General features: G+C 44.4%; 2 protein-coding genes across 3 annotated transcripts in view; one reads left to right on the top strand and one right to left on the bottom strand.

The window, feature by feature from the left end:
* MARVELD3 (MARVEL domain containing 3) overlaps positions 1-12,970 on the top strand; it is a 13,720-nt gene extending 750 nt beyond the window's left edge. The window contains exons 2-3 of one of the 2 annotated variants that reach the window (XM_024735668.1): positions 2,266-2,393; positions 11,364-12,970. In XM_024735668.1, the coding sequence (XP_024591436.1) occupies positions 2,266-2,393; positions 11,364-12,001 (766 nt within the window). In that variant the 3' untranslated portion in view covers positions 12,002-12,970. Of the gene's footprint in view, positions 1-2,265; positions 2,394-6,181; positions 6,866-11,363 lie in introns of those variants that run through there. The other variant, XM_024735667.1, reaches the window with a different exon arrangement.
* Positions 12,971-15,123: 2,153 nt separating this feature from the next.
* The window catches only part of PHLPP2 (PH domain and leucine rich repeat protein phosphatase 2), a 64,452-nt gene continuing 53,920 nt past the window's right edge, over positions 15,124-25,655 (bottom strand). Inside the window, exons 15-18 of the mRNA XM_024735666.1 lie at positions 24,727-24,837; positions 23,693-23,887; positions 22,032-22,263; positions 15,124-19,866 (exon numbers count right to left, since the gene is read on the bottom strand). Of these exons, the coding sequence (XP_024591434.1) occupies positions 18,712-19,866; positions 22,032-22,263; positions 23,693-23,887; positions 24,727-24,837 (1,693 nt within the window). The 3' untranslated portion in view covers positions 15,124-18,711. The remainder of the gene's footprint in view (positions 19,867-22,031; positions 22,264-23,692; positions 23,888-24,726; positions 24,838-25,655) is intronic.

The following is a 25,655-nucleotide window of genomic DNA, read 5'->3' as shown; positions in this document are numbered from 1 at the left end:
CAGAGACCTACCCCCCACCTCCCTCCACCCTTCACCCCCCTGCCCCCCACTTCCCCTTTAGCAGTGGAAGGACCGGGGACCAGGTAAAGAGGAAGAGAGGACTTCAGGACTAGAAAGGGAAGGGGTGGGAAGGAGATTGGGTGGGTTGGGTTAATCTGAGGCCCCTCTCTGACCCCCACCCATGTGGTCACAGGACTGCCCCTTGGGGCTTCAGACCCTTGTCCTGTGCTCCACAACCAGCCCTCCCCAAAGTCCCGTTCCCTGGAGGCCCGGGCCTAATAAAAGACCAATGAAAAGCTAATAGTTTAATGTGTAATCCCTTCCAGGGGTATATGCATTTCAAAACCAGACAGCTGGGAGAAGATACACTTTTAGCCAAAGAACTGAATGTACCTAAAACTCTGCACAAAAGGGCAGAGATTTTTTTTCCCCCTTTGTCAGTGAGGTCTTTCTGGGCAGCCTCATTCAAACCCCATGATTGTTTCAAACCCCACCCTCCTGAATGAACAAACTTTGCCATCACTACCTTGTAGAACAGAGTTCCCATAAGGCCTGTGGGGTGAGAGCAACGTGACGTGCTGGAAGACTGAGCTGGGAGAGGGTAAGGACGGAAGGAAAGAGAGGTGGTGGTCCTAGACCCCACTCCCCCTCTAGGGAAGTGGTCTCTTTTCCATTGCACATTCCATCCAACTCCACAAATATTACTGAATGCCCAGATTAGACGCCAGGCCAAGAAGGAGACAGGCAGGTACTGGAGTGATGACTGCCTTCTGGTTTTTGCCCTCGTCCCTAGGAGGAGTCCAGGCTCCTCTCTGCTATGGAACTTGGAGGCTTAAGCCCAGTCTCTCTTCTGGTTGTGTCCACACAGCGGGAAAGCTATTATCCTGAGTTTATGTTACATTATCTAGAACTAACTAGCCAAACTGTGACAAAGGGTGTGCCCAGTTACAGTCACAGGCACTGGCTACTGTCTCCCTGCCTAAAGCCACACTGCATTGCAACTGCCAGGCCTGGGAGAATCCAGAGCTTCATGTTTAGGTTTCCTTCTAAACTGGTGTCCTGGCCCCCCTGTCCCCACCCCCGCCAAGCCCCAAAGCTAGTGAAGGGAATACTTTTGCTTCTTCTGCTCACAGTTGGTGGTTTAAAACCAAGAGCAATTTATTTCTGTCTCTCCTCCACATAATAAGCATGTATTTAATGGATGGGAGGTAGGGCCAGAAACTACAGAGATCTACTCACAGTGTCCACAGGACACTGACAAGTAAACAGACCAATTTGCAGCACCTGTGAAACGTGCCACTCCAGCGGGGGGACAGACACAAAGAGAACAGAACTGGGGCCCTGACCGGGCTCTGGAATGTTTTCTGGAGGAGATAGCCTCAAAGCTGAGTTCTGGAGAAGGAGCAAGAGGCTGTCTCAAGCAGAGAAGTCGTTTCCACGGTGACCTGGAGGCATGGGAATGCAGGTCATGTTTTGGGGCGGGGAGAGGGGCAGTTCACTATGGCTGGGTCTGTGAACATGAGGTTGTGAGTGGAGAGAGATGAGCACGGGCCCTCCCTTGCTGTGCTTAAAGTTTGGACTTTATGGATTTCAAATGCAAAAAATACATGGTGAGATCTATGTTCTAGAAGGATCCCTGGAGCCCAGCTAGTAGAATGCAGCCCCCACCGTTCACCACTGAATCTTGGACAAAGCCCAGGATGTGCTGGATAAAGTGATTGGGAAGGGTGTGTGTGGGGGGGGGGGCAGTGAGGAGAAGGAACAGAATATTCCAGGGCTGGCAGAGGAATAGGGAGAGATGTGAAGATGTCCAAAGTTGTCTGTACCACCCATAGTCTAGAGAATGATTGTGGATTCAACTCTTTCCAAAGTAACAAGGGAAGGAAGAGAATGCCAGCCTGGGCATCAGTCTTGTGAATGCAAACTAGTTTTGAAGAGGGCCTAGTCCTCACTGAACTGAAAAGCTCCCCCAGGTGGCTCCCAGCTACCTGTTAGATATCCCCTGCAGGCCAAGCCAGCATGGGAGGCGGGGCTCAGAATTACTGAGATAAGTGACGTGCTTAATTAGCAGAACTGGGCCAAGTGTTTGCAGGCCTTGTATAGCCAATAAACCAGAAAATCCTCTGGAATATGAAATCTGTGGCAGATTTTCTGTTCTGTGCATTCTTTAATGTCTGAGCCCAGCGTGAGGTGTCCAGAGTTCTAATGCTGAACAAGCTATTGAATTTGAAGCCCGCTAATGGCCACACATGTGTTTGATTATAGTGAGCCCACTTCAGGGAGATATCCGCTTTCGACCCCCAGGCCTGGAGTACAGGAAGTGGAATATTACCAGTCAGAGGCTGAAGGGCTCCTGGAATGCCACAAGTGCAGATACCTGTGCACCGCGAGAGGTGAGCCATTTTGAAGGCAGTTTGACCAATTACTTACCGTTGCTGGTGGTTCTGGACGGGGTCCGAGATGATGGAGCAAAAATTCAAGCCGACTTCCCTTTTGGTTTCCTCGTATTTTCGTTTTCATACCTGCGTGAAGTTCACACTTTCTAAAGAAGGGTAGGAACATCTGAAAGGGGCGGCTAGGTTTCCCGTGTTTCTCCTCGGATGGGCCCGGATGTGGTGAGGCAGTCGTGCCTGCAGTTTTCAGAGCCAGCTCTGAGTTGCCGGCTGTCAGAGGGGGACCCCTCTGGCAAGGCAGGCCGAGTTAAAGAGAGATCACCGGAGATGGCAGCCAGGTTGAGCTCATGCCACAGGACAGGAGATCTGATGCCTAAACCTGCCATTATGGCTTTTAAATGTCGTTGACTGAGACCCACAGTAAGAAATAGGTTTCACATTAACAACAAGTTCACATGTGCACGCATGTGCACACACGCGTCATGAAACAACACGCCATCACCTACGAAGGGCAGTAACTTCTATTTCATTGAAAACAAACAAAAACAAAAAACCACACTTATTAGAATCCACAGTATGAAGAACACTTAAATAATATCATGTGTCAGCTCCAAGTGTGGTTTCCCAGAGTTCCCATCCTAGCACCAGGCCTGGCCTTGCCAACAATGAAGAAAATCTGGTTTGTCAGGGTGAAGAAAATCTTACCCTTATGGCTCACATGATTGGGTAAGAAATTTTCCTCAGCTACCTATGACTAAGAGGGGAAAACTTCTTGGCCTAAGGGGGAGAAATCATGGAACTTATACCTGAAGATGTCTCTTTTTTATGTATTTATTTTTGGCTGCATTGGGTCTTCATTTCTGCGTGCGGGCTTTCTCTAGTTGCGGCGAGCGGGGGCTACTCTTCACTGTGGTGTGCGGGCTTCTCATTGCGGTAGCTTCTCTTGTTGTGGAGCACAGGCTTTAGGTGTGCAGGCTTCAGTAGTGGCACATGGGCTCAGTAGTTGTGGCTTGCGGGCTCTAGAATGCAAGCTCAGTAGTTGTGGCACACGGGCTTAGTTGCTCTGTGGCATGTGGGATCTTCCCGGACCAGGGCTCGAACCCGTGTCCCCTGCATTGGCAGGGGGATTCTTAACCACTGTGCCACCAGGGAAGCCCCTGAAGATGTCTCTTAGAGTGATTACAATGAGATAAATTATTATGGGATTATGTAGAACTTTCATGGAAGAGCTCTAGGCAATCCAGGTACAAGAATCCTCGCTCTAGTTTACGTATGTTGGCACACCCCGTTGCTTTTAATTCTCTCAATAACTCCTGAGGCTCAGAGAGGTACAGTAAGTTATATAAAGTCACACAGCAGTTAAGTGGAAGAGCTGGAATTGAAAGTTAGAGCCTGACTCTAAGGCCTGAAGTGGTTTACGTGCTTGACCTTCTTTTCTCGATGATATAAAGAATAGGAACAAGCCAGACGCTCTTTAACAGGTTTCTCTCTAGAGGTATTCTTCAGCGACTGATTTACCAAGAGGAGAGGGCAGAGCTTGAGGCCCCTGATTTAGCTCTGATTGCTTCTGGCTATTTGGTTGGGCCTAGATGTTGGGTTTCTGAGTCAAGATAGTGAAAGGATAGTTCAGCAGTCAGAAGCTAACAAATGAGGGCTTATAAAGATCTCTGGACACGCAGGGACCCATATAAATACACAATGCTGTGTTGTGTTGAGAGCAACAGCCATTAAACACTGGGAACTTGTCTCAAACAGGAAATTCACACCTGGGTAAAGGTCACCTGAAGATTTTCAGCCTCGTCTTAGAGTAGATCTTTTGTGATTTCTTTTCCTCATCAGTGAAATCATGTCCTCCTCCGGCAAACTGGCAAAAATGGGAGGCAGCTGTGGCTCTCTCTAACTTCCTAGGGAGACCCTGCAGTTTGGGCTGAGTCACCCTTAGGAAGTTCAGTGGAACACTGACAAAAATAGATAAGCCCCGAATTCACGGTTACGGGCAGGACTCCTCAGCTACTAAAATCTTTAAAGGCTGAGGATAAAGATCAGATAAACAGCAAGTACAGACGTCACATGTGCATATCAGATCACTAGGAATCCTGTCATATATAGGTTGTGTTATAGGTTTATTATTTGGAGGGACTGGTGAGGAATTACAAGTTCCCTGGGGAGAAGGTACATGGCCTGCTCCCCTCCTGGCTCCCTCCGATGATTTGCATTTGGAGCAGCTTCCCCTTTCCCTTTTGTCCTTTTCCTCTTTCTTTAGACCTTTGGTGCTCAAATCATGATGGAGAAGATTGTAAAAGGAGAGCTAGGCCAGTGTAACAAGGAAATTGTGAAGAAAAAAAAAAAAAGGGTGATGTTTGCATTCAGCTTCATGCAAGGGCTTGATGTTTCCCTTACTTGCAAACCATCCTTAAAAATTTAATTTCATTCTCTCTCCAAACGTTGTAATCTCTATAGTCAGTGGTGCTGTCTCTCACTCAGAGCCTGGAGGTTTAGGTTTTGAGATGGCTTCTCACTGCCAGTGGCATTGACTTGTGACCACACTGAAAAGGTTCAGAGGGCAGTGGTGGGGGTTTTGCCCCCCAACTTGCATTCTCCCTCCCCCTTTTATATGCTTATTTAATACCCTAACTCAGTGCTTATGGGACTGAGCCTATGTCAGCACGTACAACTCCCAGCTCAGAAGCACCCAGCTTTATATTATGCTGAGAGAAAGAAGTAACACACAGAAGAGTGCATTAACTGTATGATTCCATTTGCATGAAATTCGAGAAAGACAAACCTAGTTCCTAATGACAGAGAGCAGATCAGTGGTGGCCTGAGGAGGAAGGTGAGGGGTTGATCACAAGGGGTGACTAGGGAACTTTCTGGGGGGATGAAAACAGTCTATATCTTGATTATGATTACATGGCATACACAGTTGTCAAAACTTACTAAGCTGTTTGCTTAACGCGGGTCATTTTGTTGTGTATAAGTTATATAACAGTAAAGCTGACTTTAAGGAAAGTAGCCAGCTTTGGTGGAAGATCTGGGGCTCTTTCATTGTCCAAGATAAAGCAGCCAAGAGTCCTGAAAAACTCCAGCCCTGGAAAAATATCACAGCCCAGATGTGCTCTTTAGGGAAATGAAAAGAAAACAAAATTAAACTTTAAAACATACTTATTGAATTAAAGTCTAAGAACAGTAAAACCAATTATGTTTCTCTAATTCAGTAAGCCTTATAGGTTTAATTAACTTAACCTTTCCTATCCCTAATATATGTGAACGACGGTTAACATTGTGATGGATAACTTCCATGCTTTTTTTCTAACGTCATTATATTTTTTAAGCACTATAAGTTCCTTCAAATTTGGAGAAATTTCCTCTTTCAAACTGAAGATGGCCACAAAACATATCTAAAGAGGATATAACTATTTTTCAGTCTTCTTGGCAGGGAAGGGCTAGGGCAGAGAATGTTCTTGGCTTCCATAAAGGACACCTTTCTTTCTGCTCACTGGCCTGATTTCTGCCTGCATCGTCCTGCAGCCCACCTGGAGCAGGCTGCTTTGCTCTTTTGAGAGTTAACCCTTTGGAGTCCAAAGTACCTCTGACATCATTTCTGGAGACCACAGTTCCCTGCTACCATCTAATGCTAATCATGTAGCTTTGGCTGCTCAGGCCTTCCAGGGGGCAGAATAAAGAGCTGGCTGTGGTGTGAGCTGCCACGGGGAAGATAAGCCTCAAGGTGGAAGTCTCCAAGTGCAAAGTAGCATCTCTCAAAATGGTAACACGCCCTTCTTTTGCAGCCTGCTGCCAAATGCTGGAGGTTCTCCTGAACTTGCTGATCCTGGCCTGCAGCTCTGTGTCTTACAGTTCCACAGGGGGCTACACGGGCATCACCAGCCTGGGGGGCATTTACTACTACCAGTACGGAGGGGCTTACAGTGGTTTCGATGGTGCTGACGGGGAGAAAGCGCAGCAGCTGGACGTCCAGTTCTACCAGCTAAAGCTGCCCATGGTCACCGTGGCAATGGCCTGCAGCGGAGCCCTCATGGCCTTCTGCTGCCTCCTCATCGCCATGGGCGTCCTGCGGGTCCCGTGGCATTGCCCCCTGTGGCTGGTGATTGAAGGCTTGTTGGACGTGCTCATTGCTGGGGCATACATCCCAGCCTTGTACTTCTACTTCCACTACCTCTCGGCTGCCTACGCCTCTCCCGTGTGTAAGGAGAGGGAGGCGCTGTACCAGAGGAAAGGATACAGTGGCTTCAGCTGCAATTTCCATGGGGGAGACATAGGTGCTGGAATCTTTGCTGCCCTGGGCATCGGGGTCTTTGCCCTGGGGGCCGTGCTGGCCATAAGGGGTTACCGAAAGGTTAGGAAGCTGAAAGAGAAGCCTGCGGAAATGCTGGAGTTTTAGGCTTTTTAAAACGTTCCAGGGCTTCCCTGGTGGCGCAGTGGTTGAGAGTCCGCCTGCCAATGCAGGCGACGCGGGTTCGTGCCCCGGGTCCGGGAAGATCCCACATGCCGCGGAGCCATGGCCGCTGAGCCTGCGCGTCTGGAGCCTGTGCTCCGCAACGGGAGAGGCCACAACAGTGAGAGGCCCGCGTACTGCAAAAAAAAATAAAAAAGTTCCGAAAAACTTGAGTGATGGAAGTTACTCTGAACCACTGTCTTTCGTGGAATATTTTGTTGCAGAACTTGCCAACCCTTGGAAAGTAACAGACCAATTTTAGTTTGCTGGGCCTAGCTCCAGGGTACATAGAGCAGCACTGCCTGATGTAATAAACCCTGGTCCTGGAGCCCTCTGTTGGCGAGGGACCAACCATAATTACTTTAAAAAACAAAAACAAAACAACAACAAAAAACAACCGAAACTAGAGCCCAAGACCCACAAGGAAAAGGCATATGCTGCAGCAAAATGCACTTCTTGAGTGAATAAAGGGAGATAACCAAGTGAATTTGAAGAAACTTATCCTCAGAGTTCACGAAAAGACACACAGACATGAAAAAACATTTCAGCCTGAAGTTCTCTAAACACAGCGGTCTTAAGCAGATTAGCCTCGAATTTTTTCCTCACTGAACTCTAGGCCCTTCACTTCCTTAATGCTCTAGATGGCAGGGGATGGGGATGCCTGGGAAACTGCGGCTGTAAGATGTAAGCTGGAGGGAGATGTGGGCTGAGGAAAGAGGAATCAGATTAATTCACTGGGTTGCAAAGGAGGTATTCTAACAAGCCCCTTACAATGGGCTTGAAAGGTCAATAAGTGTTTTGTACCTCTTGTAAATGTACCATTGTACGACGCATTCAACCCGACATCTGGAATTCAGGATCCATCCAAAATTAAAGAAAGTAAAATCTTTCCCAGGATAAGTATGCTACTTTTGGCCAGACAACTTCATGGGTTCTTACTGCATGTTAAATTAGGACTTATGGCCCATTATAATATATTCTTGGTACAAGTGAATATGTTCTTTGCTTTATATGACTCCAATAAAAATCCAAAGAAAAATTTTAATTTGGAGGTGATGGTTCTCTTTACAATATGTTTATAATATTATTTTCTTGTCACATTTAAAAGATGAGTTCCATTTGGGTTTACAAAAGGAAATACATACTGTTGCTTGTATATGATTAGAAAACTTCTTGAAGAATATATGAGAATGTATTAACAGTATTTGCTTCTGGAGAGGAAATTAAAAAATTTTTTTCATTTTATGTAAGACTTGACTGCACATGTCTTAGTCTTATTTTAGAAAAATATGTTTTAATTTGATTTGCTTTCCTCAGTTTTTTCACATTTACAGTGAAAAGGCAGATAGTAGATGTTTAGTTAAGCAGAGTATTAAATGATCAGCCACAAAAGCAGCCTCACCCCAAAAGATGCTATTTTACAATAAAAGTCTCCTGTCTGTTTCAGTTTCCACTTCCCTCTACAGTTTATCCCTCCATAGGGATAAACCGCTAGCTCTAGTAGCCCACTCTTTTCTTTTCTCCTGATGTCTGTGAATCTTTCTGCACTAACAACATGCTTGGAAATACTTGAACCTGTTCGATGTTTTCAGCAAAGCCAGGTCAGGCCTGGCTGGTGCTCTGATAATATCCAGTGGCCATATTTCTTCATCATTGGCCCCAGCAACAGACCATTATTCCTCTTGATTGTTGCAGTCAGTGGAGTGGTTGACAAGATCTATCAATAGATATATTACATTTCAGCCTGGCAGATATGGGCTGCGTGGATTATGCCGCTGCTGTTTTGGCAGAATCTTGTCCCAGAAGGAAACATTCAGGTTGCCCACATCTTGTAGTAGCACGGTATCCCTGCTTCCCTTCAGGGGGTGAGAGATTAACTGCATGCAGAAGGAAAACCAAGGCAGAGAAAGGAGTTGGGTGGGGGAGATAGCCACTCCCTGTGAATTAGAATGATGTCTGGGTCAATTAATTTGCGCTGCTTGTAGGGAGAGAGTAGCCAGTAGCTTATGGTGCCTGGGAGGAGAGTGGGCAGTTCTGGTCTGATGTTATTTTCAGATTTAAATTAGAGGAATGTAGCTTCTCAACTGTCAGAGCCCGTAACTGCTGCGTTCCGTGGACCTCCTAGGAATTTGTGTGGGCCCAGCAGGAGATGGAATCAGCAAGCTCAGTAGCTGTTGCCTAAGTACATGAGACATACTGGTCTTTAGCTGCCCAGTTTATAAACGTTGTGGTACCCCCTTGTGTATCAGAGGGTTTTCCTGACTTCTGGGAAACCATGCTTTTCATAAATTTGTCCCTTTTCTTCTTCTTCTTCTTTTTTTAAAATATTTATTTATTTATTTTGGCTGCACCAGGTCTTAATTGCGGCATGCGGGATCTATCCCCAACCAGGGATTGAACGCCAGGCCCCCTGCATTGGGAGCGTGGAGTTTTCCCCACTGGACACCAAGGAAGTCCCTGTCCCTTTTCTTCTTAAATCTCTTATTAATCCCCTTTATTTTATTTTTTTTGGCCGCATTGGGTCTTCATTGCTGCACACGGGCTTTCTCTAGTTGCGGCGAGCGGGGGCTACTCTTCATTTCAGTGCCCAGGCTTCTCATTGTGATGGCTACTTTTGTTGCGGAGCACAAGCTCTAGGCGCCCGGGCTTCATTAGTTGCAGCATGTGGGCTTAGTAGTTGTGGCATGCGGGCTCAGTAGTTGTGGCATGCAGGCTCTAGAGCACAGGCTCAGTAGTTGTGGCTCACGGGCTTAGTTGCTCTGCGGCATGTGGGATCTTCCTGGACCAGGGATCAAACCCATGTCCCCTGCATTGGCACGTGGATTCTTGACCATTGCACCACCAGGGAAGTCCCCTCTCCTTCCATTTTATATATGTTACTGGGTAGTATCACCGTCCACTTGTATAACATTTTATAATTTTCCAGGTATTTTCACATACTTGCTTTCATTTGGGCCTCATCCCAGCCCTGTGGGATAAGACAGGGAGGCATTACCTTCATTTGTCAGATGAAGTGTCTGAGGCTTAGAGTCAGTGACTTGGGCACGGTCACAAGGCAGTAAAGAGTGGGGATGTGAGCCTGGCATTCCCACTCTACGTTCATATGCTTTTCTCTTAATTCTCATCTCTGACCCCTGAGAGAACAACAGGAGACCTTCGCCCAGGAAGATGCCTAACGAGAGGCTGGAGCCCCTGTCAGTGACAAATGAAAGGGTACTTTGGACAAGTCGACATTCATCTCCATTCACCTCTTGGCTTCCACTGCCTCATGGCATTTGTGGGTTCCTTAAACTTGTAAGAACCCCCCCCAAGTGAAGAGGCCAAGTATCCAGCAGTAGGATCCTGGCTGAATAGACTGGTCCACCCACACAGCGGGCTTAGAGGCCACGTAACAGAGCATGTGGACACTGTAGGAGCTGATCTGAAAACATCTCCAGGAAGAGTAAAGCACAATGCAGAGCAGTGTGTGTGGTGTCCTCCCTGTGACACAAGCAGGGAAAGGGGGGATGAAATTCAGATTTGAGTGCTTTTACTTGCATAAACGAACGCTGGAAAGTTATATCAGAAAATAATGAAAGTGGTTGGGGGTAGAGAACAGGGTGGGCAGGGACATGGGTGATTTTTCTCAGTTTATGCCCTTTTATGTCATTTTGATTTTTTTTAAACTTTAAAATAATTATAGATTCACAAAATGTTGCTAATATAGAACAGAGGTCCTGTGTATCCTTAACCTGGTTTTCCCCAGTGGTGACTATAGTACAAAATCACAACCAGGAAATTGACACTCTCCAGAACTTAGTTAGATTTTACCAGTATTACATGCACTCATGTCTGTGTGAGTGTAGGTCTGTGCGGTTTTATCACCTGTGTAGATTCGTGTGACCACTGCCACAATCAGCTACAGAACTGTTCCATCACTGGAACTTCCCTACGCTCCCCACTTACAGTCACACCCATCCCCCTCCCGCTCCCCCAATCCCACTCCTCCCTGACAACCACTAATCTGTTCTCATTTTGAGACTGTTATGTAAATGGAATCATACAGTATGTAACCTTTTGAGACTGGCTTTTTTCACTCATCATGAATCCCTTGAGATCCATCTGAGTTCTGAGTATCAGCTGCTCATACCTTTTCATTGCTGAGTAGAGTTTCCCCTGGGGATGGCTGTACCAGATTGTTGAACCATTCGCCCATTGGAGGGCATTAGGGTTTACTGTGGCATCTGTGTACATGTTTTTGTGTAGACCAAAGTTTTCATTTCCTTAGGATGAATGCTCAGGGGTACAGTTGCAAGGTCACATGGTAAATGTACGTATAGTTTTTAAAGTAACGGCCAAAAGTTTTTCCACAGTGGCATTTTGATTTTCAAACATGAGTATTAAAAAACAAAAACCAAGGATGTTAATGTTGAGTCTGACCATGTCCTCACAATCAGGTGGTATTTCTCTTGCCTGACCTAGAGAGCTTTCCTGGGTAAGTGACGTCAGTGTTAAATTCCCAATCTCTCTCCTCCTAGGTGTGATACAGATAGTGGAGGTGATATTGAATGGGATGGTTCTCATGTGTATCGTGGCCTCCTACTTTGTCCTTGCTGGATTCAGTGCCAGCTTTGCCAGCGGCGGTGGCTTTGGGAACGGCTATTACTCACCGTTTGAGGGCACTGAGCTGGAGCAGGTTCGGCAGCTGGACCAGCAGTACACGATCCTCCGGGCGCCCCTGATATACAGCGGCGTGGCTGTTTCTCTGGGGCTGGGTGTCCTCACCTTGGGTGTTTTACTCCAAGGAGCCAAGAGTCTAAACAAACTGCCGGGGAAGTGGCTCCTCTTTGAGGCCGCCTTCAGCCTCCTCGCGGCATTGGGCTACTGCGTAGGCATCGGCCTTTACCTCCACGCGGCCTTGCGGATCAATGCCACAGACACCTGCAGGACAAGAGAGAGGGTCTATGCCCGCAGGGGTCTCACCTGGATGAACTGCCAGCTGGCAGGCACTGATGGAGCAGCAGCCACCTTTGCTTGTCTTCTGGTGGTGATGTATGGTGCCAGCGTGGTGCTGGCCCTGCGGAGCTACCGAGAACAGAAGCACTACAAGGACAGCCAAGAACAGCACGGCAATTATAATGATGCACCAGAATACCTGTGGTCTGGGATACTCTGAGATCTACTACTGGAACCTAAAAGTCAACGCAGCTTCCTTATTTCTCTCAAACACCACATTACATAAATGTGGTTTTCATGTACTTGATTTTACAAATGTTCCCTTTGGCACCAATGCAAAGCTAGATGATCATCCCATTTTTCTATCAATGTCTTTGTTGGCTGAGAGCTAGAAAAAAAATACCTCCACCTTCGCTACAAATATCAACACTGGAAGTTTGCATATACGCTTATGGTTTGACTCTCTTACCAAATGGTAAGGTAATAATACTGAGTAGCCAGAGAAATTCTGAAAGATGAGAACAACACATCAGGGGTAGCAGGCCCAGTGTTACAGTGGAAATAGCTTGCCTGACCAAACTAAAGTCACTAAGAAAAACATGCCGTTTCCCCCTGTATTTGATCCCAGGGGAATGATTATAAAGCATTTGTGTGATTAGATTCCAAATGAGTAATTACATTCTGGCTCTCTCCTGGAAGAAAACTCTCCTGCCCATTCGACAGTATACCATGACTGTATGGGTCCCAGAGGTTGGATCCCTGAAACCTGAAGACAGGTAGGTGCTTTTAGCATGCATGTTCCTCCTTGGGATTCCTGGGATAGGGCTCAGATAAAATGGTTTTTGCCACCTTTCCAAGCTAGTTGCTCTCTTATTTCAAGTCATTTGATTGGAATTCACTTTCCTGAAATATTTTATAATTTCCTGAAATATGACGCCTCCAAATAGTGAGAAATAAAATTCATAAACTTCTTAAACGTGTTATTCAGCTGAGTACAAAGATAAAGCAGTTGACTTTACTAGACTATACAGGCGTTTTGGAGCCTTCTTTATTTCTGCATCCCTTCCAGCGCCCTACAGAGTAGGCCTTCAAAGGTCGATTGTAATCTCTCACAATTCTGAATTGTTTCCATAATGTAACAGATCATTAACACTGAATCTCAAAAATAAAGTTCTTTCAGTAATGTTAACCTAAAGTTTTATAGCTGTGCTTATACTTTACAACTAGCCTCAGATATTCCGTTCATGTAAGATGCAACTAGAAATATACATGTTCTTATTATAAAGGGTAGTTTTTCTAGTTGCCATCTTTTTTTATAACATTGTTTTATTTTCATATTATAAATGAGATTAAACTATTAATAAGTTCAAACCAAATTTTTAGTACACTTCTAAAAACAGCAATTTTGACAGAAATCTCAGACTGTCTATACAGTTAGTAAGAAATCAGCAAACATAAGCCCGTTTCAATGTATGCCAAAGTGGCTATTAAAAAAATTCAGCCAATGTCATTTTCCTCTGATGTGTGTTGGCCATTTTCACCCCTGCATGTTTGCTGACTCTTTTCTCTGGAATATATTACCTTTCCTCTCTCCTCTTAAATCCTTCCTATTGCTAGTTCTTATAGAACCTATCCAAGGTGAAGGATCAAAACTAAACCTCAAACAGAAATGAGAAAATATCTAGATTCTACTTTTACAAAAAGTAAAGCTTGAAAAAAAAAAAAAAAAGTAAAGCTTGGAGGAAAACAACAACTAGAAGTCTACACTGCTAGCTTAAAATACAAACACCAGTGCCACAGGAAGCCGCTTCTGCTCCACCACCTTAGCCCGAGGCAGTGGCTGGAGTCCCGCAGAGTTTTCACTGAGTGGTAAGACAAGTCTAACAGCAGCAAAAATCAAACAACCCATTTCCCACCCGAACCGCCCCCCCCCAAAAACTTCCCAACACACACTATTCTCACCTAGGATTTATTCCCTGAAACATACCCTGAGTAGAGCTTTGCCCGTGTCTGGGTCCGGGGCTTGGAAAAATGAGGACTTTGGCCACTGCGACCCCTGTGTGGTGCACTGGTCCAGCTCAGCTCCTCTCAAATCACTGTAGCGACATCAAAATGCCTTAGCAAAACTTGCCTTAGTTACTACCACTTGGCAGGTTGGCAGGTCAAGATTTCTTACTCACATTTTACAGATGAAATGAAGGTTCAAGAAGGCTAAGTGGCTCGCCCAATGGTTGACATTTCATTGAGTGCTCACTGTGCCGGGTCCAGTACTGAGCTAAGGAAGCATTTGTTGACATCATCTCATTTTAGCTCACAGCTGTTGAGAGAGAGACTATTATCTCCATTTCACAATCGAGAAAAAAACCACCTGCCTTGGAGAGGTGAACTTGCCTAAAGTCGAATCTTTTTAAGTAGCAGAGGAAAAACTCAGACCCAGTGAATCACACACGGGAAAGTGTTCTGAGTGACTAACGTGCTCTTGTGGTGTGTGATGTACCAGGGAGACAATATCACACGGAGAGAACACACTCAGAGAAGTTCACTTCTGCCACCCTGCAGGCACGTGTGCGTGTCATGGAACCGAGGTATGAAAGTAGATGGTGGCATTGAGCCCAGTACATTGGAGGTGCTCAAGGAACAGTTGGTGAACCAAGTTTTCAAAATTTCATTCTGCTAAACGAGGAGGAAACCTGCAAAATGATTTCAACTGGGCCTTTATTTGGAGTGAGAGGTAGCTAATCTTGCTTGGAAGTCCAGAGATTATGGGAAACAACCAATGGGGAGAGGGGAGGGGAACAATTTAGAGGCTTAGCTAGATTAGATGTACTGTGTGAGCCAGAACTCACCACTGTCTTAAACTCTAACACCAAAGCCATTAGGACAGACAAGATGGCCAGATTACCCACTTAGTTCCTCGGTATCACTGGTAGTTCTGTGGTTTGTTTAAGAGGAGCTGTAGATTATTTACAAATTAAGTTCCCTCTAGTCAGCTGATAACCTGCATGGAAATAAGGACCATGCTTCCTGTCTCTGGGATTTCTTTAAACATATAAACCAAGTTAGAATATAATATTTCTTAATGTAAAATATCTTTATTGCTATTTCAGCTTAAATGGTGATCAAAAATATTTATTCTTGCCTCAACTCATAGGTTCATAGAGTGTTATGGAATGTGGTTTCATTTGTTATCTTCCCCTACAACAAGAAAAAGCAGAAAAATCCTAAAGGTGCTTTTGGTTAAGAAACTAATTTCACATACAAGTTAAAGAAAATTACAGTTTCATGCTAAAATAACGTACTTATAAAATAACAGGTACTCCATTTTAAAACAAAGCCATGAAAAAGATTCCATTTTATTTTATTTATTATTATTGTTTGTTATTGTTATTTATTATTTTTTTACAAACAATAGATTTGCTGCAACATGCTCTGGCTCATATTATTGAATTAAAAAATTTAACACATTTCAAAAATATCAAAAATACACTATAATGAGTCTTAGGACTACAATATGACAATGATTGCACAAAACCATAAGATATGAACTCACTGTCTGGATGACATCCACTGGCAACAGTGAGAGAAAACCCTACAGCTTCTGAGAGATGTGCGTGAAATTTTGAAGGAGCTTACGTGTGATTGAATGATCATCAAATGAGTGAAACAGAGCAGGATTTACTGTAGCTGCTTTTCTCAACCCAGGAAGTGCTTACCCAACTATGGGGCAAAAGTCACTAACTGGAGAGAAAGATTAACTTGCCATTGGGGGAGTCTGAAAGTCCCCACCCAGAGGGAAGTAAAAAGTGACACAAGACAGTTTCTATAGTGATGCTGAGGACATCACTGAATGGCTTGGAGACTATTTAATAGTTGGTACATTTATCAATAACAGCCAAGTGCTCCCTTATGGAGGTCTCTTCATTAGTAATTATTGAGTAGATAGAGAAGGTGAGCCTGTGGCTTCCAAGTACCTGCTTTTGCTGAAAGCCTACATGGAAAGAAGGGCATCATTTGATATTCAGTAGATCAGCCAAACCTCACTGGCTCCATCTCCTAGAAAATAGCACCCAATGATCACCAAGCTGCTTGTGTTGGCTCTTCTATACACCAGGAAAATGAATTTATCAACTTATTGCACACATACACTCTACAGTAGTATAATAAAGCCCTCTCTTGTAATGAGGAGTGGTAATTCAATGACTCTATGGTAGCACGGTAGATGTATGACATACTAGCATTCAAATTTTCAAATGTAGTTTCGATCCATTTGGATAAAAATAAAAATACCATGGCTGCCAAGACTTGTGTATTTTTCTTTCTTCCATGGGACTCCTGGACTGCTCCCATTAAGCAGGAGTGATGTTCTTTCAGAAATTCTCTTAAACGTCTCTATTAAATGGGAGGTACTCACAAGGACCTGAGAATCATGCAGAGGCCGGGATCTCTGGGCTAGAGATCAACGGGCCTCTGCCCACCTGGGGAACACATCTCTGGGTGAAGTCCTGGGAAGTAGATTACATTCACCTGGAGACAGATTACTGGCTTTCACCACCTGACAACCTAATCAGATCACACAATAACTGTAAATGACTTCATAGGTCAAAAGAGTTCTGTGTATTCTTGGTGATGGGCTATGGCCTTTTCATCCCCTGTTTTAACAAAGAGCAATTATAGAGGGAAATGAATCAAAGGAAGTTACAAAAAAGAGTAGTCAGTTTTGGTGTAGCCTATATTAAAGGTTTTCATACAACCTAACATTTCCTGAACATAAATCTACCACATAAAAGAACATCTGGAACTTTAGGGTCCTTCTGACTAAAAAGTAAATACATTTACTTTTAGTAAAGTCATTTCATAACTGGGTTTTGTGGTGGTTCCAATTAGTAGGGTGGGAAGCTAAGACAAGAAAAGTTCACAGATAAAGGATAATTTTTAAAAGACTATACTACTGAAGTGGTATATTCCCAAAATAATTTCCAACACTGTCATCTTGGGTTTTTTCCGTCATTTTCATTCCCCCCTCAATTTTTCTATTAAAAAATAAGGCGGCAACATACTACTGTTCCCATCTTTCTTACAGCACCTGAACTTTGCATGAACCACTATGTTCCCCACTTCAAATCAAGACCTGAGTTCTAAAATGTTGCAGTAGCTAACCAGTAGTTTGACACAGAAAAGCTATGTTCCTGGTAATTTGGGGACTCAAATTCAGATCCTTGATGGGTTGAACACTAGACAGCCATTGGTATGGAACCCCCCCAAGAGTGTACCCCACTGACACACACACATGGGTACGGGGCCTCTGAGAAGATGAGGATACATAACCATTTGTGGAGTGGTCATCTGGTTTTCTACCACTGCTTTAACAAAACTTCCCTCTGCCCCCCCCAAAAAAAAGACAAATATATGTATAGATTAACCGTATCTTTAACATTTTGTTTCTCATGAAACAAATTAAAAATGGTTCCACTCTATTTTCTTTTTAATTGTGAAAGTATTTAAAAATTCAAAGCACATTCCCCACTGGGTAACATTAAGCAATGTCAAAACTTCGCAGGAATAAAGAGGAATTAATTTTCCTAAGTAAATCTTCTAAAAGAAAAGGCAACAGAACAGAATTATGGAAGGAACTGCATTTTTCAAGGGTTACATGGAATGTGCAAAAAAAATCAGTAAACCAGGTTTTCTGTATGCTTAGGATTTTCTCAATTAAGTCTTTCAGAAATTGAGCCCAGTACTGTGAAACCATGTGAGATGGATAAGCATTTTCAGAGAAGACTCTGTTAAACATTAAGAGGTGAACCCTCAACTCACTCCTGATGTTTTAGAAAACCATCTCTCTGCTCTAGAGTAAGAGAAGGAACCTGCCTAACCCAGAAGCTCCATCCATCCATCTGTGCTCGTTCGGCCTCAGTCTGTTCAGAGTCATCTATAACTCAAGGTTACTTGCATGTAAGCAGCAGCAGCCTTGGCCCTATGTGCTAGGAGGCTGACTGCCACCTCCATCACATGTTATGGAAGGAGGCCAATCCCCAAATGCCTCTCTTGTGACCTGCTGGGAGGTTCCTAGCAGGTGTCACATCTGTCAAGGAGTTATTCTCTTTTTGTGATTTGGGGGGAAGTAGTCTTAGTCCTCACTCCTTCCCCGTCTTCATCCCCCAAAGAAGGTCCTACTCCCCTGTGTCTCAGGAACGTTCACAGCCTGACATCCAACAGTTAAATCAATTTCCCAGGGCCCCTCCTAGAACCTCCTAGAACCCTCACAGCCGGCGCCAACACCCGATGATCATCCTGCCTGTGGACAAAGGCGCTGGGCTGCCTCTAAGAAGACTGGCTCGAGTGCAGATTCAAAAATAAAAAGTTCACAGTCAATGAAAAGTGCTCTCACTACATCACATACATAAATTATCTGTTTGATTGGTTCTACATTTCCAATAAACATCATTTTGATAGGCTGTATTCTCGTAGAGAAGAAGGAAAAGCCATGTGACTCGTCACGTTGCATCCCGTCAGGTTGAGATATAAGGTGATTTCTCTGTCACAGAGATCCAACAGCAGCAATCAGTAAAGGGAATCAATCTTCAGTTATTTCCTCCACAGAAATAGTCCCTTTTCTGCCCAGGCAGGCAAATTCTCAAAATTATCCTAGGAGAGAAAGGGTTAATGGCAGGTGGTAGGACTGGTACAGGGCAATGCCTGCCTGCTCCCCAGTAGCCCTGGGGATCCCAATGCAGGTTAAATGTGAAACTGAACACTGATGGTGTTTACTAGCTTATCCAGAGCAAGACCTTGACAGCTCTCACCATGTCTGGCTCCGAGTTCTACCCCCCTCTCATCTGTGGTTTAGAAATGCAGAGGCAGAGTGCCCCTGGTAGGGTGCCCTACCCCACACCTCACAGCCTTCCCAGCGCCGTGGCCCCCAGGGGAGTACTACAGCGCCGTGTCAAACTCCTCTGAGAGCTCGGTCCGACCCTCTTCGCTGGAATCAGGCTCAGGCCTGCTTTCCTGGTGGTGTTTCATTTGTTCCTTCACTTCTTCTTCGAGGTCACGAGGTACAACGAACTGGTCCTCCGGCTCCAGCTGAGCGGGGGCAGCAAAATAGCCAGTTTTCTTCCTGGGTGCTTCTGTGGCCACTTCGATGAGGTTCAGGCTATCTTCCAGGGGCACAATCGAGCCATTGGAGAGCTTCTTTCCGTAGAGACAGGAAGTGGAGGGAGACTTCTGTAACTCCGTCTTGTCTTTGCTCACTGGCAGAAGGATGCCACTATTCACACTGTTCTGTCTTCGGATCCCAAACACTAACCCTCTAGCACGTTCCTCGAGGCACGGGGTAGGAGAATTCTCCCTAAGAGTGGGAGAGTTCTCAAGCTGCCTGCCCCTACAGCAGTGGATATCTACTTCTACTTCCACCTTGCTGCCATTTGTCATGACCCCTTCAACGGGCTGGTCGTCATCACTGTCCAGGCCGTTGTCGGACTGGTTACTGGAGAAAGTCGCACAGGACGGCTGGCGCTGAAACACCCCTGATGTGGGCGTTGGGTGGAGGCTGCAGCGCCTCTCTGGCCTTGAAAGCAAGCCAGCGTCCAGGCCAACAGTGTTATGTTCGTCAGAGGCAGTGGATCCCACCTCACTGCTCACCTCTGAAGTAGACATCTCGCTGCTGAACTCAGAGGCAATACCACTACTGGAGGAAGGAGTGGTTGGCTTGGGCGGGTCCTTGATGGCGGCGGTTGAAGCAAATCCCACAGGACCTGGGAGGGTGAGCCCATTCATTTCACAAGTGCAGCCCTCCTCGCCAACGTTCAAATAAACCACCATCGCACCCACATTGTCCTGACAGCCATAGCTTTGCGCTAATGTGCACAGCTTCTTGGCAGCCGCTAATGGGTCTTGTACATGGCATACTGCGTTGACTGCTTCTGTGTATGACAAGTGTTCCCACAATGCTTTGTTTCCCAGAATCAGCAACTCATCCTGAATGGTAAGTGGAGTGGAAGATATGTGGGGCTTGGGGAGGATCCAAGGGTAGAGGTATGTACAGCCCAGCAGCCGGGTACAGCAGGTTACCCCATTCACTTTGTTGTCCTAGAGACAAGCAGAATGCAAACTCTGAGAAACAAGCAACAATGACACCGAATTTTATATCTCTCTAGATCACAATGCTTAGGGCTCTACAATAAAACAGAATTGACATGTTATGTGGTTTTTCCGAGGATCTGTGTAATTTTAAGTGGACTTACGAAAAATAAATGTATAGAATTCTAAAAGGACAAAATATCAAATGGGTATTATTCTGCAAATAGTTCAGAGGACTGAGTTAAAACCAATTAAAATTAAGTGGCTAAAAGGCACCTCCGTCTCAAAAGGTATTTGCTCTAACATGAAGTATAGGCCTCAGCATGTTCTTAAATAGAGAAACATCTGTTAGAAAAACAATAAGCAAAACTATCAATTCCCCATCACTAGTATTCTTAGAGGGGCCAAAACTCAGATGGGTCACTAAATATGACTTCTCATTTAAAGGCAGAGTTGGGACTGAAGATACTGAATGGCTAAGAGAATTTTTATAGCTAAAGCACCGAATAATGCCTCAAGTCTGAAATCTGTGGCATAATTTACCTACTCTGTAATGGTTGTACCAAGAACGATGTAATTCTAAACTCAGAGGAAAAGGAATAACCCTGGCTGCAGGCTGGGAATGTTTATCTGCCAGATGCTTCATATTGATTTCTTCTCAAGATAAAACCAAACAAAACTGCTGAAGCCCTCAATATACTAATTTCATAGTTGCAGTCATTCTTTGGGTGAAAATCCTGCCTCATTTATCAGAATTTGTCACAAACTCTCGAAATTTATAATCTTATTTTCCTTACCTGTAAAATGAAAATAAAAGCACTTCTTTCATGGGGGTTATTGTGAAGCTTAAACAAAACAGTGAAAGTACAATGCTTAGCAGATAATAAGAAAACAATAAATGTCTGTAGTTATAAAAATGTTTCCTACTTGTCCAGGACTCCCTAAGAAAAATCTGAACATTATCTAAATTCTGTAATAGACTAATCAAGCAAAAAGTTATCTTGTATCTTTCATTTGTTTTGACTGAAAGACTCTCCTAAGACCAAATTTCCAGAATCTCCATAGCATCAACCACATTATAATGATACTTTTTTTGGTTTTGTGCTTCCTTGGATGGAATCTTTTATAGTCCTTATTACAGAATTCTGACAGAACAGACAGCCTAGAAGTGGACCCACACATACAGTCGACTGATCTTTGACAAAGGAGCCAAGGGAATTCAGTGAAGAAAGGACAGTCTATTTCAAAACATGGTGCTGGGTCAACTGGACATTCACATGCCAAAAAAGAAAAAATACCTAGACACGGAGCAGCTTACACCTTTCACAAAAATTAATTCAAAATAAAACACAGACCTAAATGTAAACTTCTAGAAGATAACACGGAAGAAAATCTAAGTGACTTTGGGTTTGGCAATGAGTTTTTAGATACAACACCAAAAGCATGACCCATGAAAGAAGAAAACTGGTAAGCGGGACTTCATTAAACTAGAAACTTCTGCTCTGCAAAAGACAGTTAAAAGAATGAAAGACAAGCCACAGACCGGGAGAAAATATTTGCAAAACATTTCGGATAAGGACTTGTATCCAAAATACACAAAGAACTCAACAATAAAGAAACAAACAATCCAATTAAAAATGGGCAAAAGATCTGAACAAAATTCTGCTTTGCAGTAAACAATGTCCACATGTAATTGCTAAAGTCTTTTTGAAAGCAAAAAACATTATGCTAACTTCTGAAAAGGGAGAAAAGTTATAGAGATACTGATGCTTCTTCATTAAAAAAAAAAATACCAGAGTATACTAAGCCATATACAATATAAAAAGGAAAAATACTGTGAAACTTTTCATTTCAGAACAGGGATGTCAAACTATAAAACTTTTTTTCTTCTGTTTGGAATAACAAACCAGATGAAAATTAACCAAGGAGGACATTTACATTTATTTTACATGCTATATATGTCTCAAGGACCACAAATTAGGATCTTTCATTTCTAATTAATTTGCTTTTTCTTTCTGCTCGTCATTAGCTGCTCATTAGATTTTATTACTATTTTCAGGATTGGATACAATTTACAGGGCTTGATAGGAAGAAAATGGACGTTCACTGTTCTATGCAAAACAGCATTCATTAGATTCGGGGAGCGGAAGTGACCGGTGGAGAGCAAGATTCACCTCTGTTATGATGGCTTTTTGGTCCTTCACCCTCTGAGCCTCCTCTGGGTCCTGTTCCAGACTGAAGACTTTAGACAGGGGCAGTGGCTTCCCACTTCGGCACAGGACTGCTTGGCACGTGCCAACGTTGGCCACGGTCAAGCTAAAGCTACTTGTTGGATCGGCAGTGTCAGGGCGGATATAACAAAGGAGAGCAGAAGAGCCCAGCTTCTGGCCAGCCATTCCTAATTTCCTGTTGAGAAAGAAAAGAAAATGAAAACATGGCAGCTAGTTTTAGAAGAAAGCAGCGGTCCTTCCTGTCCATGACTCCCTCGTTTTTTGCCGTGGGACTGAAGCCGCTTCACCCTCCTCCGTCTGAGGGCAGCCTCTTGATGTGGGTGATGATGGTGAAGACAGCCTTGCCTTCTACTCTTAGCTGAGAAGTTTTACCAAAAGGATCCAGGTAGAGGAGACAAGGTGCGGCTTTCTCTGTTGCTTCTGCTTGTCTGATCATAGACTACAATGACCTAATTCAGTGGCTTCCAACGGTAGCAAATCAGAAACACCTGAAGGGCTTGTTAAAGACAACTCTGGGCCCACCCCCAGAGTTTCTGATTCAGTGGGTAAGGGGCTGGCCCAATAATCTACATTCCAATAAGTTTCTGGTGATGCTGAGGCTGCTAGTCCTAGAACACTTTGTGAACCACTTACTTAGGCTGTAAGTTCCCTGAAGGAAGGCCCATAATTTTCCTTGTATTTCTCCCATACACATGGCATCCATCCCCCTCAGCGCTTGGTACACAATGCTAAGTACAGAGCAGATGCTATCAGGAAGATCTGGTTTCAAATTCCAGCTCTGCCATTTATGGGCTATAGATCCTCAGCAAGTCGATGCTCCGAGACATTTTTCTGATTAAAATACCCACCTCCACGGCTTGTTTTGAAAATTAAAGATACAGTATGAAAAATGCTTGGTACAGTGCCGAGCTCTTGGGAAGTGCTTCATAAACTGAGTTTCCTTTCCCATACCCTTTATTTTGCCAAGTCCCTAGGCTCAATTCTATTACTGAAAAATAGAATCCTTTCCCAACATCTTTGTGTTATAATGACAGATAAAACCACCTCGGGCTCCAGGTTGTTCCGTTTCAGCCTCGATTAAAGGAAGGTACACCCTCTCAGTTGTATGTACCCTTTATGCAGCCCACCTGATGTGCAAGATGCTCTATTAGCCACTAAGAGATTTTCCACAGTTTGGTTTATAGGGTTTTTGCCCTTAAGTGGCTTAGATTTCAGTGAGGAGATTACTTGTTAAATCCCCAATAATAAGTATTTTAAACACAAGAATCTGATGAGTGCTTAACCTTTTGTAGGTCTCTTATAAAGGATTACCACCTTCCTTCCCAGAAATGCGCATACACACACGCAACCTTTTGCGCATGATTTCTGGGCTTTCCAGCTTCTCGGCAGCCTTCGGTTTCAACAGAGAAAACGGATGCCTCCACAGGCTCTTCAAAGAGCCAAAGTCCCCACATTCCATGCTGATGGAGAGAGTGGTCACAGAACAAAGAGCAAGATCTCACCTTGCCCCTGTACTTATAACTGAGACCCTGACCTTCTGGTTTAGTGAGATTTATTTTCCAAAAGCAGGGCCGAGTTAGGAATTATTCAACCCACCTGCTTACCTGTGAGATACCAAGAAGGTGTGAGCCATGAAAACTGTGTCATTTGTTGACTGCTGTACCTCTTCCAAAAGCACATCTGCCATGGTACACTGGAGTAGGCGAGGGAGCTCCTCATTTCGGTCCCCATCAAACATGCCATACACAGCTCCCACGCCCTCTGCAAAGTTATCCACAGCTAGAGCAGATATACATAGCCTATCACAGAAACAGGAGAAAGACAAACAACGAAGAAAGTTAGTGGTAAAGCATTCTTCTCCAGGGAGGCTTCTTTAAAAAAGTAAGTATTGATTGAGGGTGGAGAAGAATAGTAGTAAATCCTAATCTACACATGAAAAAAGTGTTACAGAAGATAAGTAAGCAGCATCTTAGAGAGTTGATGCCATAAGAAAAGGGGGAATTCAGCCACATTCAGGAGCAGTACATATTAGCTCTGCAATGCTGTGGAAGGCTGGGAAAATTAGATGTTTTCTCTTCGTAGTGATTAAGGACTAGTATCAACACCCTTCAGCCAAACACTCCCCCAGGTGCACAACATACCTGTGGTTGCAGAAGTTGAGTTTATTATGCCTTGCAACAAGAGAAAGCACACCATAGGACTCTGGGGTATATAAGAGGGTATTGGAAAAACTCTGGTACAGGATTTGTGTCTGCCTGGGTCATTTTGGGGAAGATCTAACAAAGTGGGGGATCATACTAGATTGGGTGCTGTCAGAAAGCAGGGCTATTCTATGGTTGGGTACCTCAATAAATCTTATCTACAGGGAAAGAAGATTAGCATGGGGACAAAGCTGTGATTGATAAAGTAAGTAGCAGTCACCCATCTTAGTCATGAGACGGGGTGTGGGTGTTTTGTGGACTGCACATTCATTTTGTTTTGTCTTACTGGATCATGGTCTTAGAGGAATCTTATCTGATGTTGGCATTCTGTGATTTGTTTATGTCCAACAGGAGAACAACATGGCCTAGCTTTCAGCACCAGATCCTTTCCCAGATGTCAGGGGAACTTTCTCAGTCTCCATGGCCATGATACTCACTTGTTTCTCTGCCCTGCCATCTCAGCCAGTCCATGGCTCCAGAAGGTTGATGTAACTGTAGAATCAGTGGTTGGCAAAGGTTTCTGATCAATTTTCAGGGTGGTGATATGGCTGTGGGAAGTGGAGGAAGGGAAGTTTAAACCGTATATGCTTCTGTACTTTACAGAAGCTATCCCAACAATAATTCACGTTTTTAAAAAATAATCTGTTGACAGACCAAGACTAATTTCCAGAGAGACCAAAGAAAGTAGTATGCTGACCCACTGGCCAAGAAGAGAGAGAGGGCTTCCCTGGTGGCGCAGTGGTTGAGAATCCGCCTGCCGATGCAGGGGACACGGGTTCGTGCCCCGGTCTGGGAAGATCCCATATGCCGCGGAGCGGCTGGGCCCGTGAGCCATGGCCGCTGAGCCTGCGCGTCTGGAGCCTGTGCTCCGCAACGGGAGAGGCCACAGCAGTGAGAGGCCCGCGTATCGCAAAAAAAAAAAAAAAGAAGAGAGAGAAAGGAAAGGGGTAGGAGGAAGAAATAGGGGCCAATTTTGTTATAATCGATGCCGTTCATTTCAATGAAAAACTAAGCACAACAAAGATTTCTAAGTTTCAACTGTCTACTTATTTTAAGTATTTTGATACAGTGAAGTCTTGGTACAATGAATGAGCTTGCATTGTCTTAGATGTAGTGTAATGCGATCTGTGCCACCTAAATTACCTATGCCTGCTGTATAATCACACCCACTCAGGATGGCTGTTCTCTTGCTCTCTGTATGACCCTGCCCAACCAGTGCCTGCCTCACCCACACCCTACTCGCCTGACTGACCTTCCCTCTGAATCACAGAGCCTGATCGGTAAATGCCTGCATACCTACCTCCCCACCCCCACTTCACTCGGCCCCAGCTAGTGACAGTTTTCATCTTTAGATCAGAACTCTCTC

The sequence above is a fragment of the Neophocaena asiaeorientalis genome, unplaced genomic scaffold, assembly GCF_003031525.2.
Source record: "Neophocaena asiaeorientalis asiaeorientalis breed wild unplaced genomic scaffold, Neophocaena_asiaeorientalis_V1.1 scaffold40, whole genome shotgun sequence".
Classification (NCBI taxonomy): Eukaryota; Metazoa; Chordata; class Mammalia; order Artiodactyla; family Phocoenidae; genus Neophocaena; species Neophocaena asiaeorientalis.
The sequence above is the reverse complement of the archived record's forward strand: the minus strand, read 5'-3'. Positions and strand labels throughout refer to the sequence as shown.